The 21,785-nt window shown below is 36.5% G+C and overlaps 1 protein-coding gene across 3 annotated transcripts in view; it reads left to right on the forward strand.

Annotated features, from left to right (window-relative positions):
* The window catches only part of LOC121318439 (apoptotic protease-activating factor 1-like), a 70,550-nt gene extending 49,348 nt beyond the window's left edge, over positions 1-21,202 (forward strand). For all 3 annotated transcript variants that reach the window (XM_041255113.1, XM_041255114.1, XM_041255115.1), the window contains one exon: positions 20,665-21,202. In XM_041255113.1, the coding sequence (XP_041111047.1) occupies positions 20,665-20,811 (147 nt within the window). In that variant the 3' untranslated portion in view covers positions 20,812-21,202. The remainder of the gene's footprint in view (positions 1-20,664) is intronic.
* Positions 21,203-21,785: the final 583 nt, after the last annotated feature.

Genomic DNA, 21,785 nt, shown 5'->3' on the forward strand with positions numbered 1-21,785 from the left:
AGTAGCTTTGCTCAAATATCCATATTTGTTATTATGTATTATTATATTAGGTGCATGTGTAAATGTCACTCCTCAGCCTTGTGTACAGTTTAGTTTTTATTTTATTGACCATAAGGAAACAAGGGAGATGGAATGTAATGTTTGTGCTGTAGATGTGCTGAGAGTTTATTCCAGTGTCACTACTGGTATATCATCCTGTATCCACATTTAGACAGGAAAATAATAAAACCAATCAAACCACTGTTTGCATGTTACACATTACTCATTTGTAATATTTATAAACAAGATTGTTTTAATGTGGCTCCTTTTCATTAGTTACTTTAATTGGGCTTTGCATTAATGCTTTATTTAGAGACTGTCATCATTCCTTAAGCTCTAAAGTAGCCAAAAGATGACATTATATTCTTCCTTCATGCTATTAGTGTTCTGCTACTGTCTTAATTAAGACAGCTCAAATCTTCTCAGAGATGTGGTCCGACTGTGAAATCACATAAATAATCTGGAAAGGACATACACTTGCGGGTAAAGTAGTGTGACATCACTCTTGGGAGTAATCGCACTAATTGAAAAACTGGAAGCATAGTATTGTACTAGTCTAATGATGACATTTGAATTCTGCATCAGACATATAGCACAGGAAGATTACATTTTAAAATGAGATCAAAGTTCTGTACAACTGTCAACAAATTTGACATTATTTTCAAAAACTAATATAGCTTTTTTTTTTTTTTGTTATTTAAGCAACAGTGATCTAATATTCTTAAGCCAGTCCGAAGGTTTTCGGTAAATCTGATGGTAAATGTAAAGAAATAAATAGTGCAGCAAAACAAAATAAACAACTCACCTAACTACCTTTGTATGCTACTCATTGTGGGGTAGACATTCTGTTGTTGTCTGTATTGCTCTTGATAACTCTGGTATGATTTTATGGACTGTAATGACATGTAGCATGTGTGTAGAGCGTGTGCTACTCTTCTGAATTGTTGATTTTAAAGGTGATGGCCCCAGGGATAAAGTACATAACAAAGATATCTTATACTATGACTGTACATTGTCATGATGATATACTTCCTGATTGGTTGCACTACTGAAGATTATATCGGGGAAAAAAATAAAACAAAACAATAAATTGGAATGCAAAACTTCACATTAGATACCATTATGTATAGCTGTTCTAACTACATAACATCAACTAAATTTGACTTGCGTGCCAAACATGCTTTGAATTAGTGCTGCTTATTTTTGTATGTAACTATAAGCACATATTATAGAGTAAGTTTAGCTTTCTAGGTGACTACATTAGACTAACTCTAAAACAACCATTGGAAAGCCTTAAAAACCTTGTTGGTGGTTTCAGCTTACCTGTAATTCCTACAAGGCTTTGCAGTGTATCCTATTTTTAAATCCATGAAGATTCACTCATTGTACTGTGCAAAGTATAAAGGTAAGTAAGAAAAGGCCTTACCGGTGACAATGCATAAACTAGACATATTGCGTGAGCTACATATGTGTTTCTCAAAAGTGAAGAGGGCGAGTGAGATGTTATACACGCATGAGTACACCATATTATATTTGTATCAAGGGACAAAAGAACAGTAATGATTTCCATTACATGAGAGTAGATGTTGAACTTCGTGCTGATTTGAACTCGGCTCTCGCCAAGATAAGCACCAACTAAGACGTAGCTTTGCAATAAACTAATGTGCTCCATCTGCATCTCCATCCATTTGCGTTGTTTTCCATCTGATGATGTAGATATCCTTCTGTCTGGTGTTGATTGCTGAAGTTTAATGCTGGTTCCAGGGATTAGCTCATTTTGCCTCCCCAGTGCATCAGCACACACAACAGCTGCGATGCTGACTCCAGGGATCAACCCAGTGGGGTCTCCCCAGCACATCAGCATGACAACCGTCTGGATTGAGCCAAGTAGGGTATATCTCTGGGGTCTTCAAGTGGGCACCTTCCATCCTCGGTGTTTCGTTGACTAGCCCACGACATCTCATTCTGGCGTCCCAGCATCACCCCCCTCCATCCCCCACTCAGCTCAGCCCAGCTTACTTACCTGTACATCAGCGTTGATTTATTTCTATTGTACTTGAGATCCCCATCCAGATTCTTTCTGTCTCAACCACAGCCAGTTGCTGCTCCTTTCTGCTGCTTCAGATAAGTTCTTCACAGTGCTATGCAACTTTTCGCCACTGAACCCAACGTCTCTGAGAAACCGGGTTGTAGAGTGTGCCACAAATCCTCGACAACCCACCTCCACTGGGTAAACTCGGACTTTCCATACTCGCTGTTCCGCTTCAGCAGCTAGTTGAGCATACCGAAGTTTCTTCCTCTCATACGCCTCATCCACAGCATCTTCTCATGGCTCTGTTAACTCTACCAGATGAGCAAGGCGTGCTGATCCAGACCACAAGACAATGTCTGGTCGAAGGTTAGTGGTGGCAATCTCAGGTGGAAAAATAATCCGTTGACCAACATCTGCCAGCATCTTCCAGTCTCTAGCAGCTTCCAGTTATCCTGGATGAGGCTTGGTTCTAACACATTTTCTTGGTGGTTGCTCTCCTGGACGGAGGAATGTTGTCTTTTGTGTGTAATGCTTTGATGGAACTCCATTAGGCCCTGGGGCTGATGATGCCCTTGCTTTTTTCACAGCTTGCTCTACTTATTGGTATTCGGGTGGATTGATAGGTGGGATGTCTGAAGGAACTGACATAGGCTCCTCCCTTTTTGAATCTATCATACATATTGGTCTTTCTATCCATTGAGGTTGGTTTAGAGAATCAGATTTAGACAATGCTCTCTGGTCAAATGAATTTCTGATGTGCATCACTCAAAGACAGCTAAGCCAGTGGTAAAAATAGGTATTGTTGTATTGTATTACCGCATATTAAAAGTTTAATTTGGGAGAAAAATAATCGCTCATTTTCTCAGTTGCCCTAGTGTAACAATTGCTGTATTTCTTGTTGACATGTTTTGATGAGTTTGCAGTTAATCACAATTTGTTTTAATAATTTCCACTGCACATATTATAAAAATGAAAAATACAAAATACATAACTGATTTTATGCAGTACTGGTAGCTCTTCAACAATTGTAAATTAAGATTTGTTGGTAGGTAGCCATAGTCCTAAAGGTATTTTTCAGTTTCCATGTGACAGAATTGTTGCTGCTTGCATTTTGGTAAGAAAAAAAAATAAAATAAATTGTATCTCTGCAAAAATATCAAGATCATTTGCAATGGATTGTTTAACTGCTGGTATATTTTACATGATTCCAGTTCACCAGCAGTGGTTTTTAATTAAACCACAGGACAGATCTTCCCAACTGTTCTGAACGATGGGACATGTGGCCGCAGCTTTCACCTGCTGAACCACTGTGTGCACGAACCGTGGGCTGCTGTTTGACATTGGTTTGAAACTATTACTGTACTAGTGGTAACATATATTATATGACTCCTGTATCAAACATAGACTTCCTGTAGTCATGCAGTGTGGCTTATGACAGTACCGTTACTGAATTGAGCTGAAAAATAAAACACAAATGAAACGGAAAACAAACTAATACTAATTGTCAGTCAGTTGTTATTTTAACCCACGTTATTTCTGCTACAGCAGTCAAAGTTCAAAAGATAACCAATCGAAACTGAGTTGCACACCCACTATTACAGTTTGTAAATGTGGTGGGGAATTGGAAATATTTTTTACATTGAATACAAAAATATTTGTTGGAATTTTAACTGTAACCCAAAAACATGACCATTTTTTTTTATCCCATTGTTTAATTAGATAAATCAGAGACTGCAATGTTCTGAAAGTTTAGTTATTTACGTGATAAAAGATTCAGTTTAAACAAGAACGTAGATGAATTTGCCCCACGCTCTATATTTAGCGCTATTATGGTAATAATCCGCTAACAGGGCTTCAGTGGAAAATGAGAAATGACTGTTGATGGCACTTACCCACCATTTTACTTTGTTTTGAAGGTCAATGTAATTTCACACCAGAATCATTTCTCTTCCTGCCTGGTAAATAAGAAAACATGTCAACATTTTTTGTGATCTATCTACTGTAGTTACAAAAGTCATTTATTCTGAAAAAACCTGATTAGTGTCCTGTTGTGATCTGAAAACCTGCTTTGGAAATGGAGATAAATGTTCTTATTTTCCTTTCCCAGATGAATGTATTAATATCTCCTGAATCATATTGGATACTGAATTAGTCTTGTTTACTTTAACAGATGATTTTTTTTTTTTTCTATTATGGAGACAACTGATTGTTGTGGCCCATATTTATGCAGCTTTGCATTTTGGTGAAAATGGTGCGGGCGGGCGGGCTTGTGGGCACTCACGCACGCACGCACACACAGTCTACTGTCATTATAACAAACCCCATTGGGATCTGGAGAAATGTTCGTTATATCAGGTTGTTCACTATAAGAGGGTTTGGCCATTTGCTGTATCAGTACACTTGCATGCTGAATACAGTAATTACGTGCCCTTGCTCTTGAAAAACATCCAGCGTAGATTGCTTCATATTTTTGGTGCTTTTCTCAATACACGCTGTTTCAGTCTTGTTACCTCTTCACGCCTGTTGCCATGGTTGCAGTTTGTGTGAAGATGGCAACGATTGCATATTTCACACAATTCACACTACAATAGGTTATCTATGATTTAGCCTTATCTTTGAATTCGCCTACCAAAGTCTTTGTTTTCACTGAGAGAATAACATATTCAGACTGGAGAAAGTTCACTGATAGTTATTACCGAGATTGTTTTATCCGGGTTGACTTTGTAAAAGTGAATGTTCTAATAGGGCTAATTTCCATAAAAAAAAATGGTTCTTGCTGCTTGGATCATTGAAGGGGGTTAGTTATAAGAAGGGTTTGTTATAGTGAAGTTATACTGTGTGTATGTATGCGCGTGTGTGTGTGTATGTATGTATGTATGTATGTATACACATACATACATACAGATAGTGGACAAAAAAATGGAAACACCTAGGTAAATGAGGGACACCAAGTATATTGAAAGCAAGAGCTTCCACACAGGTGTGGCTCATGAGTTAATTAAGCAAGTAACTAACATCCAAGCATGCTTAGGATCATGTGTAAAAATGCTGGACAAGACTGGTTGCCTGTAATTATGGCTAGCATGGCTACAAGAGGAGATCTGAGTGACTTTGAAAGAGGGGTGATTGTTGGGGCGTGTTTAGCCTGAGCTTCAGTGATCAAGACAGTTCAACTTGTTGATATCTCACGAGCAACAGTGTCTAAGGTGATGTCGGCATAGAACTCTGAGGGAAAGACATCATCAGTGAAGGGCAACAGTGGGCGGAAGTACATACTCCAAGATTGTGATATCCGTGCATTAATTCGAATTGCAAGGCAAAACAGACAAGCAACTGCAGATCAATTGACTTCATATTTCAACCTCGGGCGTGTGCAGCCAGTTTCATCAAAAACGGTCCGCTGAGAACTCCACAGTGCGGGATACCAGTCAGGTTGCAGTGCACAATCCGCTCATCACACCTGGCAGTGCACGTTTGTGAGTCCAGTGGTGCAAAGAGCACAGGCAATGGACTACTGAGCAGTGGAGAAATGTGATATGGTTAGATGAATCGTTCTTCACCGTGTTCTCGACAAATGGACGAGTGCACAGGTGTTGCCAACCCAAAGAACTCTACAGCCCTGAGTGCTTTGTTCCAACAGTGAAGGGTTCTGGTGGTTCTGTAATGCTGTGGGGCACATTTTTCTGGCATGGTTGGGTGCACTCATTCCCTTAGAAGGCAAGGTCACTGCTAATCGCTACTTAATGGTACTGAGTGATCATCTTCACCCCATGTTGCAGCACTTCTTTCCTGCTTGGTGGAGTTGTTTTCTAGGATGCCAATGCCCCCATCCACAGAGCATGTGTGGTCGCCCAATGGTTTGATGAGCATGACACGGATGTTATTCATATGTCATGGCCTTTTCAGTCACCAGATCTGAACCCAATCGAGAATATATGGGATATTCTGGAACTACACCTGAGACAGCGTTTTCCACCTCCATCAACCAGGCATGAGTTGATTGACTTTCTCATGGAAGAAAGGTGCCGCACACCTCCTGCAGAATTCCCGAGGCTGGGTAGACTCTATGCCATGGAGCATACATGCCAAGGTGGTCCAGCGCCCTATTAAGTGACTTTACATTGGTGTTTCCATTTTTTTGTCCAATAACAGTATATATGTGTGTGTGTGTGTGTATATATATATATATATATATATATATATATATATATATATATATATATATATATATATATATATATATATATATGTGTGTGTGTGTGTGTATATATATATATATATATATATATATATATATATATATATATATATATATATATATATATATATATATATATATATATAGACACACACACACACACACACACATACATACGTACGTACGTACATACATATAGTACTGGCACAAATTATGTTTTACAGCAAGACTAGGGGTGGGGATTGTATTGTCCCTTTACTTACTAAATATCTTAGTATCTCCTGAATAGATCATAGTCTCCTCCTTAAAAATTTTGCTAAATAATTTTTTGAGCAAGACATCTCACAGGTAAAATGGTACCCCAAAATATTCTCTCTTTTCTAGGAAAGCAGTAGAACTGGGGATGGGGAGTTTGTTGTTTGATAACTTCACTCAGACTAATTGCTAATAAATATCTTGGTATCCCTGAATAAATAATTCTCCTCCTTTAAAAATATGCTAAGTATTTTGATGAGCAATCCATCACAAGTTCAGTGGTACCCTAAATATGAAGCATAATGTTGGGTGGAGCATTTGTTCTCTATTTGACTGCCAAGACTGGTGCAATATTCAATGTAGTGTTGTCCTTGGCAGTCCTTAGCCAGAAACCTGTTTTTGAGGGTGAAATTAATTGGTAGCAAGTGGATCATATTTTGAGTACCACAGAACTTGTGGGAGAGAATGTTCATTAAAATCTCTTGCATATTTTTAAAGAGGAGATGATTGTCTATTCAGTGATACCAATATATTTAGTGAAAAAGTAGTCTGAGTGAAGTTGTCCAGCAACAAACGCCCCATCCCTAGTTGTACTTCTGTCCTAGAAAAAGGAGAACATTTTGGAGTACCGTTTGTGAGATGGCATGCTCATTAAAATGTTTAGCAAATTTGTAAAGAGTAGACAATTATCTATTCAGAGCTACCAGGGTATTTAGTAAGGGGGTCTTAGTGAGGGGAAAAAAGGGCAATACTATACCCATCCTAGTCTTGCTGTAAATCATTTGTCACAACATGCAGGGCCTGAACCTATGCAGGCATGGAAAAATGCAACTAGAAGAACTAGAATAGACCTATATTGCACACCACAGAAGGAAAAGCCTCAAGAGGGACCTACAGTATTTATGAATCACTTGCTGATAGTTCTGTATTGAAGGATGCCATTACTAATATTGTCTAACAAAATACAAAAGGGGATTTCTAAAGCATACTCATAAGTTGCAAAAAAGTTAATTCTTTCTGTCTTTAAGTTGTTGAAATGTGTACTAAATGTACTGTAACTGTTTTTTTTTTATATATAAAAAATGACATGAATAATGGTCTGCTTCCTCTTCTGTCTCATGGCAGTCATGGATCAATATTAAAAAATAATGGTACTGTTCAACCTCCCAACATAGCAACAGGGTCTATGCAGTGCTGCAGTTTAAACATTGTAGTTAGTGGGAGTCGAGGGGCTGCTTGGATGGATTTTAAAATACTGTGCTGCGTTTGGATGTGAACCTTATATCTCATGTTTTCATTTCAAGTTTGTAATATCATATCTGTCTGATGCAATGTCTCTTATTGAAGTAACCGTGTTCCAAGAACAGAGTTGTACACTGGCAAATAATCTCACCTCTTTCTATCATCGTTTGGTTCAACACAAGTTGGGTCTGGGAAGTTAACTTTTTCTCGCTCTTTTTTTTTTTTTTGTCGAAACATACTTTTTATGTTCATTTTGTATTTTGTGAGGAAAAACAAGTTTAAAAGCTGCTACTCTGTGGAAACACTTTCATAAACCTCTATATTACAGTTTCCAATAACCAGATTGGTGAAGCAAAATGATTTGTCATCAACAGCTTCAGAAAGTTGTATTCAGGTAATCCAATTAGCAGTAAAATACCACAGCAATGAACTGTTTTCACCACCACATGCATATGTTTTGAGGTGTCATATCTCTGGTAAATAAATGGTTATAAATAATATATAAACCCTGCATTTTGTAGTTTACATTTATATGTTATTTAAATTTGTGATAAAATAAATAAAATGTTCTTGAGATAATTTGAGGAAATAACTAAAAAACTGTTTTTGTACATAATGTCCTTTTTAATTTTTTAAGCTTAATACATTTTTAAAGCACTTACATGAAATAATATATTAAATGTTGTTAACAGTCACGTTATAGAAGTTTTACTGAGTTATTCCAGAAAACCTTGTAATATTTTTGTAAGCAGACGGTGTGTAGTTTATGAAATTATTGCTCGAGGTGGGCATTGACAGCATGAAAAGAGAAGCTTTCGTTTTATTAACAGACTGTGTACAACAGGAGTGGGTACAATGCCAGCCCTTTCATTCACCACTTCCAGTATGCTTGTGGTGAGAGTCATTCATTACCCATGAGAGCAATTTATATGGGCTTTTTTCTATAGAGCATCTGTTGTGTAACAAATATAAAATGAGTTCACCTCAAACGCTTTTTCTTTGGTATCATTTAAAGTTTTGGATAAATATTGAAGTGGACGTTATAGTTAAACTGATGTTGTGCAATATTAAATGTAAAGGGGGAAAAAGCAGCAGATCTTTTTTTTTTTTTAATTTATAAAACCATTTATTCAAAGTACAGAGTCCTCCAAATTCTTTTGGGATTGTTTATAATAAATTTAGTTTGGTGTGAACAGAAGAAGAGGGACAGGCATTATATTTACTTTTTCACAGTGAAAAAAAAGATATATTCTATTATATTATGCAATCTTAATACTGAAGGAAGTAACATTCTGCAGACTAAATTAGTATAATTGCTTTGGACTCCTTTTCTCATTTAAATCTAAAGCCTTGTCACACTCCATTAGCTTTCATTATTCCTGTTTGTGAGCAGCAAGACTGAGGGCAGAGGGTTTAATGAGTTATGAAAATTGTAGTGAGGCAGTTCAATGTTTCTTTCTTTTTTTATTCTTTGAGGAGTTGCCTGTTCTTGCTTTATTATCTGAAGAAAATGATTTGTGAACTCAGGACATGTTCGTTGCTTCATTCTGTTGAACCGAGATACAGTCAGTATGTGGCCTCAGTACAACCCACATGGCATACCTATCTGGGTCTGTAAGGTACCATAATATTATTGGCGATTTTAATAAAGACAAAGTGACATTAAAGGTACCCAGCACACATCGCTGCCGAACATGTAGTAGACAAATAAGACCGATTAACTTGCTTGGGGCGTGTTAATGTTTGTTATGCCTCTTGGATTTAGATTACATACTGGTGGCTTAGAGTATTGATTTGTTTTAAAAGAAACATGCTTTTAAAAACATACAATAACTTGGTGTGAACGCTGTTGTGCAGTATGTAATTAAGGTGGCTGTTTCCATGATACTGTAGAATATTTAGCTTCAGCGGAGTCTGCAAAACAAGACCAGTATTAAACAGTGAAACATGATTCTTCTTTGCTGCACAATATGATCATGTTCAGGGGCAAAAAGCAGCACTGGGAAATAGTCAGAATGTAAGTGTCAGTGTCAAAGAAGGTCCCCTTTCAGACTTGTGCATTAACACACCACAGGTCTGGCCATTCCTCAACTTGTGCATTAACACACCACAGGTCTGGCCATTCCTCAACTTGTGCATTAACACACCACAGGTCTGGCCATTCCTCAACTTGTGCATTAACACACCAGAGATCTGGTCATTCCTCAACTTGTGCATTAACACACCAGAGATCTGGTCATTCCTCAACTTGTGCATTAACACACCACAGGTCTGACCATTCCTCAACTTGTGCATTAACACACCACAGGTCTGGCCATTCCTCAACTTGTGCATTAACACACCACAGGTCTGACCATTCCTCAACTTGTGCATTAACACACCACAGGTCTGACCATTCCTCAACTTGTGCATTAACACACCACAGGTCTGGCCATTCCTCAACTTGTGTATTAACACACCACAGGTCTGACCATTCCTCAACTTGTGTATTAACACACCACAGGTCTGACCATTCCTCAACTTGTGCATTAACACACCACAGGTCTGACCATTCCTCAACTTGTGCATTAACACACCACAGGTCTGACCATTCCTCATGACTGCTATCCTTTACGAATTGAGTGAAGAATGAATTGTATACGTGAAGCATCTCTGCAGTGTGTTTGATATTGTTGAGCTTAATTAATATTCACTTAATTGAGCCCTGCACTCAAGAAGAGTAGACTGCAGTAGAGTAGTCTGTTGTTAAGATGACCCAGAGACTTGTTATTAATTGTTTGTCATCCGTCTGACAGTTTTTATTATTATTGTAACTCTTATTAAGAACCTTTTTTATAAAAAATTGAGTCTCTTCCCTCCACCACCAGGTCTGTAGCGTATTATCTGGTGATGATTCTTATGTGAGAATAAATACACCAAAAAAAAAATTACTGTTACACTTGTTGTAGAGAAGAATTTTCTGGATCTGAGGGAATCTTATGTAAGTCTACGATGGAGGTCCATTTCAGTTTTTTTACATGACCCAATTGAGTGGTTGACACAGTTATTAATGTATATGAAAGCTATTCCTTGTAGCTAAGTGCCTGCCTTTATTTTTCATCTAGCATGCCCCTCAAGAGTTTTAGGGATGTTGTTTGTGTAACAATAAAGTGCATTATAATCTGCTATTGCAAGCTTCACTGTAAATACTGAGGTGTGCTTTAGTTAATCTCTCCATCTCAGGTGGACCAATATTCAGATTGTACTTGTTTTTATAAAGGGTCATGGAATAAGAGAATTATAGGTATGTAAACAGGAACATTTTAAGTAGTACAGCCATGCAAATTACTTTTTTTCATTTGCACTTTTTTTTTATTCCTCATATTGCCAAATATATCACTTAAATCAACCAGTATTGTTAACTCTTAAACTGAGTAAATAGTTTCATGGATCACCATTATACACATAAATGGTTGCATTCCAAAAAAAAAACAAATAGAATGATTTTTTTTTTTTTTGACAGAAAAAAAATAAATGTGGGATGTGACAGATGCAAAGTGGAACATTTTATACTGTGGTTATCGTGCATAAACTGTCCTCAAAGCTGATCATTTTCTTCAGACCGTATTAGCAAAGAATATTCCATTTGCAATGCACATATAATGTGCACATTTTTTTATATGCTGCATTGAGAGGAGTAACTACCTATTGTATATGCTGCATATTAAAAAAAAAAGGTTAAAATAAGCTTATATTCCAAAAATGTCACATACATGTGTGTTTCACATGGTTAGCAGTGCAATTTAGGTATAACCAGATGGTAGAACAGAATACATTGTGTATGCAATCTCAGATAAATAACACAAATTGCAATTTAAGGAAAGACTGTGTTGCTGTTTTAGAAAATTGCTGACAAAACAGCCTTTAGGAACATCCTTTAATGTACCACACATTTTGCAGTCTTTTTTTTCTTTTAACAAATAACGTGGATGATTTGAGAATATATATCTTTCAGCTTTATCCAGTATGTTTAGCCTAACCTTTATATTGCTGTGGGAATGCAGCTTTATTATAAACCAGTTTAACATTTATTATCAGCCAAATTTTGGGCATTAAATGCGCAGTATTGATTTTTTTTTTGATTTTTTTTTTCCAGGGCTTGTTTTTAGTGAATAGTTGAATTGCACAATGATATCCTGCTATTCCCTTCTAAAGGATTCTGTAGTCAATATGTGCCGCAGCACAATAAGTTTTCAGACCTTGCTCCCAGGCTATTGATCCCACTGGCCATATTGCTGTCGCGGTGTAAAGGCATGCTGTCGGACATTGAGTAAAGTGACAGAAACACAACTACTACTTGAGATACAATCAGTGCTTGGAAGACACATTTGTTTACTTCATCTTACCTAATTTTCTATGTTGTTTAAAAAGGGGTGTATATTGTCTCCTCTGCCTAGCATGGTCAAGCTAAAATTACTTTTATTCTGGTAGTATAAATCTATATCAAGACTTGGAGCCATTTTAGTAACTTAAAGCCATTCATATTTGCAAGCCTTTTATTATGCGTTTTCCATGTATGGAAAAAAAAATGCAAACATGTTTGGCACAAATGTAAAATTCTACTAACAATATACATACTTCATATATTGCAACAGGTCACCAACATTTCTGGAGCAAAATAGGTTTTATGGGTGTGATTCGCCAAATTTTTTGGTCGCAAATATTTATGGCTTTACAGTATCATATGTCAGAGGTGGCCAAACCGCAGCTCCCGGACAGTTCAGTGTGGCACCTTACTGCCGTCCTCTAATTTCAGTGCTTTTTACAATCCTTTTCTTGGTCATTAGCATACATTTGCGCAAATTGTAATGCTTAGTGAAACATGGTAGAAAAAGATCTGAAATAATCCGATCTTGAAACGTTAATAGTACGTAGTTTGCTCATGACGCAAATGTGTTTAGTGAATTTTACTATGTTTCTTGCGACTCTTGGCCATGTGAAAATGTTGGTATGGGGCTCGTACGGACGAGGTTTGGCAACCTCTGATATACGTGCTTATGTTTGGACATATTTCCTGTTTTGTTTTTTGTTTTTATTTTCTGAACTTGATCTGGTCCAGCATGGCCAGCCAATAAAGACAATGAAATGGTTCAAGGTCTGCTGGAGCGGTATAGCAGTGTCTGTCACAGTGGTGCAGGGCCATGGCCCCTGCACTTTTCCAAATGGGGTGGCGAGTAGGCCTGTATGGTTTGGTCCCCATACTTTTACTCTGAAAAAATAAAGCTGCCTACATTTTTTTTTTTTTAAATGTCCTCCTTGTGGCGATATGGCACTGTTGTGTATTAAGGTGCTTTTTTCATAAACGGTGGTTCATTTAAATTAGAAAACATTTTCTATGGTTATAGACAACCGTTGGTTATGGGAAAGGAAAATGGAAAAATTAAGTTTTTAACAAGATTTGGAACTAAACGGTCTTAGGTCTTGTCTTTATGAGCGTCAGTCATTTTATGTACAACCTGTTAGTCTATGAGCACCAGTTGTCATTTGTGTGAAGTATCCAGTGTCAAAATAAATATGTATTCTTTTTTTGACTGCAATGTTTTTGAAAATATTACTTTTTTTCAGTAAATTGCACTACATATTTTAAAATAAACAATATTAGATGATGTGATAGAACGCAAGTTGTTTTATACAGTTAATTACGGTCCACGGTTAATTTCTATGTGTTTTACATGCAATATGCATGGATCAGTTTAGTGAATGCTGTACAGTAGCTCATGTAGGAATACGTTGTTAAATGCACAGGTGTTTTGGCATAGACTGCTAAAAAGATTAGGCTTTCTACTTTTCAACGTTTATTTCTGTCCTCTCTACTTGCCTTTTAAAGTTGTAATTAGCATTGTTAAACCATCTCCATTTCTTAATTACATCATTGATATTTGACAGTAAAACATGATTCTAGCTCTGGATTCCTTGATCAGAACTGGTTGCTTTACTCTCACTGTAAGGAAGATGTAGTCAGTACACTACACACTGCTTGTTTCATAAAATACATGCATTCTGCCTGGAGAAGCACATAAATGCATAATTAGTAAGAAACAATAGAGGTGATTAATTTTGTGTTTGAATTAAGAAGGGTGCAGTACAAATCTGGTGATATGGAGCAATTTACTTGTTAGAGCGACCACTAGTCAATTAGCCCACTGCCTTTTCACTCATTCTCTGAATTTGCCTAAGTGAATCTTGCTATTAATCGAATGTTTTTTTTTTTTTTAAGTTGGCACAAGTGCCATTTGAAGGCAAGTAGTTTTGGTAGGAATGCCCATCAAAAACTATCAAGCCTAATTATGATGGTTTATTCGGAAGAAAGGAAGCAACACTACATTTCTTCACTTTGTATGTTAACACAGCCATTAAACTTTACCACTGGCACTTGCAATAAAAAGAGCAGCTCCAGCTTCAAAGACCCACCCAGCACTGTTCAAGTTTTTAAGAGGTTAATGTTTATAGGTTGCATCGTGTTTATATGTTGAATTGTATGATTTTATTTGCCATGTAAGTACCACCAGATTCTTCAGTTTTCAAAGTGCAGCAAAATTTAACTGTTCAAACATATTTTCTTAAGTATGGCAGAAAACAAATACTGAGTAAAAATTTCATGTTTTAAACTTGTTATACACATTTTATTATGTTTAGTATTGACATCAGATATATTGCATGTGTCCCATTGGTCAATTGTAACCGACTGGCCTCAATATTGTATCAGTTCTGTATATATAAATGTATACAATATTCAGAACAGTATTGAAGTATTTGAATTAAATAGAAAAGGATGCTGTGATGTTGTATTTAAGTTTTGTTAAAATAAAGGCCTGTTTTATATTTAAACAAAAATACAATTAAGGGTCTTTGTGCACCCTGTCCTCGACACACTTTTTTTATATCCATGACAGCACCTCCAGTCTGTCAGTTTTCCTTCCAGGGGTTATCAGTACTGCCCTGCTGAAAGTGCAGAGATATATGGAGCTATTAACTAATCCTGTCTTAGGAACTGCAGCAGTGAAATGCGTCAGTATGGTAGCCAGTTTTGAGTTAAATTTCTTCTCTCTCTCAAAAAGAACAGAACTGCCTTTTTAGATGTTCTTTGCCTTAGCATGCTGCCTATTAGCGTTTAATAGTAAGGGAACAGACCGGACAGATTTTGATTTAATTACATGGGCAGTCCAACTGGATTAAATACATGCTTGGAATATGCAATATTACTTAGGGCAGCATTTTATTTTAATATCCATAAATGTCTTAACACTAAAAAGGCCTAAAGGAGAAATGCTGACTGTAACTACTTGTGATCCTTTGTAGTTTATTATAAATATTTGTTGATTATTTTCATTATTTATAGCTTTGAATATATCTTGCTTAACCACAGCTCTGTGGATGCATAGGTTACACATTACAGGCTAATTACTGTCTTAATCCACATTATTTTATGATAAAGGGAAGAGTGGGAAAGAAAATAGACTGTACTGTGGAACTTGAAAACATATACTGCAACCTTACATTGAGATTCACCAAATAGTTACTTTTTAGCAATTCTGCATTATTTCAAAATCACTTTCCTTTTAAATTCTTGTTAATTTTGAAGTTGTACACAGTATTTACAGAATGCAATCTATGTTCTTTAATCCACCGCTTTTCATGCAATAATGTGACGTATGAATTTTACAACTATACTTCTCCTAGAATGTCACAAGCAACATTAATTAAAACACAGAGCTTGTCTTTTCTCAAACAATTCGTTTTCCAAATGCAAAGTGTTTATATTCACATTACTGGCGGTGTTATTGTAGTTGATTAAGAGTTCAAATTAATGCCAAATCACAAAGATTTAAATGTGTACATTGCTTCAAAGGGAATATTAGACATGGTAGGGCAAGACTTAATGTAATACCATACTGAGCTTATGAAACCTTATGACAACATCTAATTTTCATACTGAAGTGTTTGTAGCTGTCAAATGCAAAATGGATAACCTTGCTTTGATTTGGTTATAGAGGGAAATCTAAATATGAAATATAACAGCAATAAAACAAAAACTAGAAACCAAGGCACATAACTATATTTTAAAGAGTTGGATCACAAGGTACTAATGGGGGGAAATTTACAGTCTTTGATTGTAACCTAGTTTGATTGCAGCTACTATACTATAGGAACCTGTTATTTTTGTGTGACGCTACATGAAATGTAATTGGATGTATTGCCTTAATACACTAGCCTCAGCCAAATCTCACCCAGTATTTATTTCTAAGAGTAAAAAATGGGTTTCAGTTTATAATAACAATACAAAAAATACTGCAGCATTGTAACTTGTTTTCTTGTGACTGATTCTTGTTATATACGGTTGTATACTGGTAATAATGAGAATTCAGCAGATGTGTTGTGCTGCTGGTAAAGAAGTTTTCATTGAAAAAGAAACACAGCAGCTAATCTGTTTAAGGCAGTATGCTTTATTGTAAGCTGAACGAATGGTTTTGGAAGGTTTTATAGATTTCATAACAAGAGCAATTACCATTTGGTGGGTGGATATTTTTAGCCTCAGTCTAGTTGAGGCACATTAGCATTGACTTCTGCTTAAGGTGTAATGCAGCGCAGGGGCTTTGTGCTAAACATTAAGAAAGAGGGGATTTTATCATTCAGTGGCAGTTTGTCACTAAGTCTTCTCTTAAGGTCCCATTACTTAAAATGCCTGGTGCTTCTTACATCAAACTCAGATTGTGTGCATTAAACACAGTAAGAAAGTTACTTCTTTTTTCATGCCTAAAGGATTGAAAGTCTTTAAATGAAATGACCCTCACATTTCCTGATAAATGAGTTATCTCATGGCTAATTATGTACCGTGATCAAGTTTCCAAAGAGCTCCTCTAATAACACTTGTGAAGATTATTACTTCCGTTTCCTCACTGCTTCAAACTCCAAGGGAGCCACCAGACAGCTGAGATTCAACCCTGTAGCATAATTATACAGTATTTTCACAGAGCTGTGCCTGATGTACATTTGGTACGATTTATTTTTATTTAAGCCCGAGATATTAGTTAAACATAGAGAAAATTAATTATCTTGCCTTTATGCATGCACTAGTAACTTTAATTACATCCAGTTCTCTAGCTGTTAACCCCATTGCAGCCTTGTAATAAGAATCCAGAAAAAAGATAGGAACATGCCCCATTAGTCTTCTGTCTTAATGATTCAGAGCCCATCTTCCTATCTGCCTTCTGGGGAATTGAGAGTCTGTGATCTGAATCTAGAAATGTGTGGATATTTTCAGCAAGAAATACAAGATTTAGTCTGGGCGTGCTTTTTTCATAAGACAAATGCAGTTGCCTGTGGATAGAATTTTTTTTTTTCTTCTCTGATGAGCTTAAATAAAATGACAGTTGTACAGATTGACAGGAGAGAAACAAAAATGGGGATTAGCTTCTTAGTAGCCAGTAAAAATGCAACAGTTTAGCAATACAACCCAGAAAGAAAATTCAAGTTTAATATTTTCTTGGTATTTGCTCAGTATGAGAGAATGTTACCATATTTTGGATAAAGTCTGATACCCATGAAAAAGCAGCACATTCATTTTTATTCCATTCTTGCATGTTGCTGTATCTGTAAGAAACACATAGTTATTTGAGTCAACATATGCTTAACATGTCATACTGTATACATGAATATTTCATTTAAGCAACATGGATGGCAGCAGAATTGTTCAACTTTATTTGTACATGGATTAGAAGAATCCACATTATTCTGTGGCTGCTTATGGTGTTAATAATAATAATAATAACAATAATAATAAACTTTATTTTGTATAGGGCCCTTAAAAGCAGTCATCTTTAAATTAACTTTAAAAACACTCAAAGAAGCTGAGTCCCTGATCTCTAGTGGAATAGAGTTCCATAATTTGGGGGCACAGCAACAGAAGGCCCTGTTGCCCATAGAGTGCAGGCAGGCAGGTGGGACACACAGTAGTCTGATGGATCATAAAATGACTGCATTATTCACAAGGTAACCTGTGTTCTATATTATACCATCTTTTAGAATGTGTATTCAGGACTCAACAGTAATGGTTGTCCGGGGCAACTAAAATTTAGCCTCAGGCAACTTGAAAATGGAGCCAGAGAGAATTAGTTGCCCAAGCTGGGCAACCCCAGTTTTGTTCATTATCAGATCAGATCAGAACCTGTCTAAATATAAAAACAGAACTTAAAGTGACTTCTACTGCTCCTCTGTCGCTCCCCACATGGACAATCTAATAATCTGATTCGATTAGACATGCATGACGTTGACTGAAACACAACAAAAAAGAGTCAGAAGAGGCTTTTTCAATTTGGATTCACCCCTTCCAAAAAAACGAAGGAAAGCGGCAATCAACAAGAGGACTGCATCCCTCGACATCATCAGTCTCTGCTGTGCCACAGGCTGCCAGTAAAAGGGATGCGGCGATTTTGTATGAGGAGAAACGGAAACGCAAATATCAGGTTAAGTGGAAAGAGGAGTTTCTGGCTTGGATACAATGAGGATGATAACAAAATGTTCTGCAACATGTGTCGAAGCTATCCTACATTGGCAGAGACTGGAGGTCCTTTCTTGAGCAGAACCAAACATTTTTGAAAACAAAATGTCCAAAAACACCATGCCTCCAAACATCATGAGTGTGCAAGAGCAAAGGAAATTTCATTGAGAGTGTCCAGTGCTAAGCCCGAAACGTTCCCTAACCGTCTTATAAAAATGGACAAGGAGCTATTGGCTCGAGTCGCTAAACCTTATAATACACCATGCTTTGTGGCAAAATCAGAACTCCCATTCATGAAATATTCTGAGACTGTTAATTTGCAAGTGAACACAGACTTGATAAAAGTGATGACTTATATCACAATGACATTTTCAATGTTTTTTGGCCTGCTTGGTAAATAAATAATGCATAATACTGGAAAAAATAGTTTGTTAGTGTAGAGCACTGGTGTATTTCAGTTTGTATGTTTGTTAAATCATTGAGAAGACGCCATGAACACGTGCATTGTTATTCAAACTGTAAACAACTTCTCAGTCTAACTTCCTTTTCTGTCTCTACCTTTTGATACAGTATCTGAAAACAGAGACATCTTATTCAACATTTGTTTTATAACTAAATAAATATTAGGCCTGTGACATGGTTATCTTTCCTAATGCATTTACTTTTTTGCTGCGAGAGGAGCTGCGGCTTTCTCCAGGAGATGAGATGCTTCAGCTCAGCTCCGGCAGCTGAACCTGGGGCGAGCCCATTCTCTCTTCCTCTCGCCGGACCCGCTCTCCTTCTCACACTTAGTTTGCTTGTCTATCACTTCAAACTAAACAACAGACCACCATTTAGCCAGGCTATTTTAGTTTAAAAACTGCTAATTAAAATGATTCATGAGTGGGAAATAATATAACATTGATTACATGGTGCTTTACGCATGGTAATTCATGGAAAGTTACATTTTTGCTTCACTATATGTGCGTTATGGAGAGGGAGTTATTTTATTTTGTATTTTATTCAGATGTGTGTTATGTGTCCTGCGGCGCCCCCCAGCCTCTCCCCCGGTTATAACGCTCGTATTGTGTGATCCCTGAGACCCACGTTATAGCGAGGGAGCACTGTATATATGAAGTTTAGTGCAATACATACTGATGTGAGATCTCGTAACACCAATGATTAGAAAGTAGGTGCTGTGTAGATTACATTTTTTCTTTAGTGACTTATGTTACATAGTGGAAGGTTATTGTAGACACGGTGGAATCTTAAAAATAGCATGGCATCCAATGTGTTTAAAGTCTGATTGGATGGATTTAATACAGTTTGATGGAGCTGTTATTGACTTGCAGGTACCTAATTCTAACATGTATTTTGTGGCATCTTAGTTAATGTAAGATTACCCAGGCAATATGTTTAAATTAATTGCATTTTTACCACAGTATTTTAGATCTATTACTCAACCCTGCCTCAAAGTTACACTGTACAATAGTTTTTAAAAGAAATCCCAGTCAGCATTTTTTTTTTCTATTGGGGTATTTAGCACTGTAGATTCTTAAAAGAAAATGTTGCCCTTCTTAATGTAGGTAAAGCGGATTCAGTTTTTCACAATAGATACACTTACAGTTGCTGAAATCACTTCTTCTGGCACTATAAGACTTTCAGTTTGCATAGAAAGTGTGGGAAGACAGGGTGTTTCCAATAAAAAATATTTTTAAAAAATGTAAAAAACCTGTTGCCTGTCAGCGGTGGTGGTACAAAATGTATTTGCCTGTTCAGAAAAGGTTTTATCTTAGAGGATATTCAGTCCATATGGTATTTAATGTGATGCATAAATAACTTAAATTGTTATAGAATTTCATATTGCTACATGTAAAACATTTAGCCACACGTCTTCAATCTCATCTGGAACTTTATAAAACAGCTGCTGATTAATCTGTTGGTGCTCTACATTTGCACTAATTTAATTAAAAGAAAACACCCACTGCAGTGTGATTGTCAAGTTTCATGAACAAATCAGTTGACGAATAAATGTGAAAATATGTAATGTTAAAAACAGGAGATATTGGGTCTGTTCAATTGATCTAAATACCATCATGATTAAAATAGATGAAATAGGACACTCCCTAGCATATATATTTTACAGACAGAAACAGACACCAGGAATGGAAAACTCATATTTCATAGCAATTTCACACATTCCTTACTTATTACGAGCTTGATTAGCCAGTGTGTATAGGTAACAAACTCAGGTTGATTGCAGTTCTTCCTATCAAACACAACCTATGTAAGATGTTGGATTATTGAAATATATAGTTTAATGTATTTTAAAAATTACCATTAAATTAATCAATTTTCTTTTCTTCTGTTTTTCTTCTTTAGTGGTGGGACGTAGAGAAGGGGGAATCTCTGCGAACGTTTTATACCACTGGAACGAATCTAAAGGGAATCCATGTATCCCCTGACTTCAGAACTTTTGTAACCATTGACAACATTGGGGTTCTGTACATCTTACATAAGGTGGGGTGAAACCCCTTGCATGAGACTGCCAATACCCTTTCAGTGTAGTGACAGTCACTCCAGGCTCTCCTGCTTTGTGAGCCCGACTACCAAAGGTACAAAATTAGAATCTTTAATAATAAATGCAATTTGTAATATTCAATTTGGTGTTCAATATTCTTCCTCTTAGCTATAACATTAATAATTTTAGGTGAATTTCTATCTGTATTAATGGTGTCTAATTAAGGTCCATGTATTAATACAATGAGTGTTATTTTCGGTCCTTGAGCAATAATGAAATTGTGAATGGTGCTTTTTCTTCTAATGTGAACATATACCACTGTGTACAGAATAACAAGTTGCACTTTTATGACTTGAAATTTGGATATGAAATGTAAACTTTTAATTAAGTGTCTGGTTTAATACACAAATAAATACATTGATTCAACACTGATGTACTTTTGTCATTATGCCAATACATTATTAAAACCTCCATTGCTACACATGGCTGCCATTATATCTACTGAGGGTTGCTGCTGTTGCTCAGAAATGACTATCCTTGACAGGTGATGTGTAAATTGCATGTGGAGGAAAAGTATTATTGAGTAATATATAGTTAATCAATATTGGTTTAGGATACAGACTCTTGGGTATTTACTTTTTCTCAATAACCTCCATAACAAACCACCTTTTCTTTGGAAGAATCCCAAGGGAGAGTACATTCCCTTTTTAAAGTACAGTAGTCCGTCACATATCCGACTGCGGTGGGACCAGAGTAAGATATTATGTATCAGATATGTATAAAATTGGATGAATGAATCCTAATTATTGTTTTGAGATTCAGCTTTTATTGGGGAGCTGCCCTAAATCCCTTGTTTAGAAAGATACAGGGTATTAATGCTTGTGACAGAGTAGCCGTCTGCCATGTGGATGCATGCATTTGCTGCTGAGTGGCAGGTATAAAATCAAGACAGAGGTTGAAGGTGATACACCCCGCAGGCGAA

This window comes from Polyodon spathula, chromosome 7 (assembly GCF_017654505.1).
Source record: "Polyodon spathula isolate WHYD16114869_AA chromosome 7, ASM1765450v1, whole genome shotgun sequence".
Taxonomy (NCBI): domain Eukaryota; kingdom Metazoa; phylum Chordata; class Actinopteri; order Acipenseriformes; family Polyodontidae; genus Polyodon; species Polyodon spathula.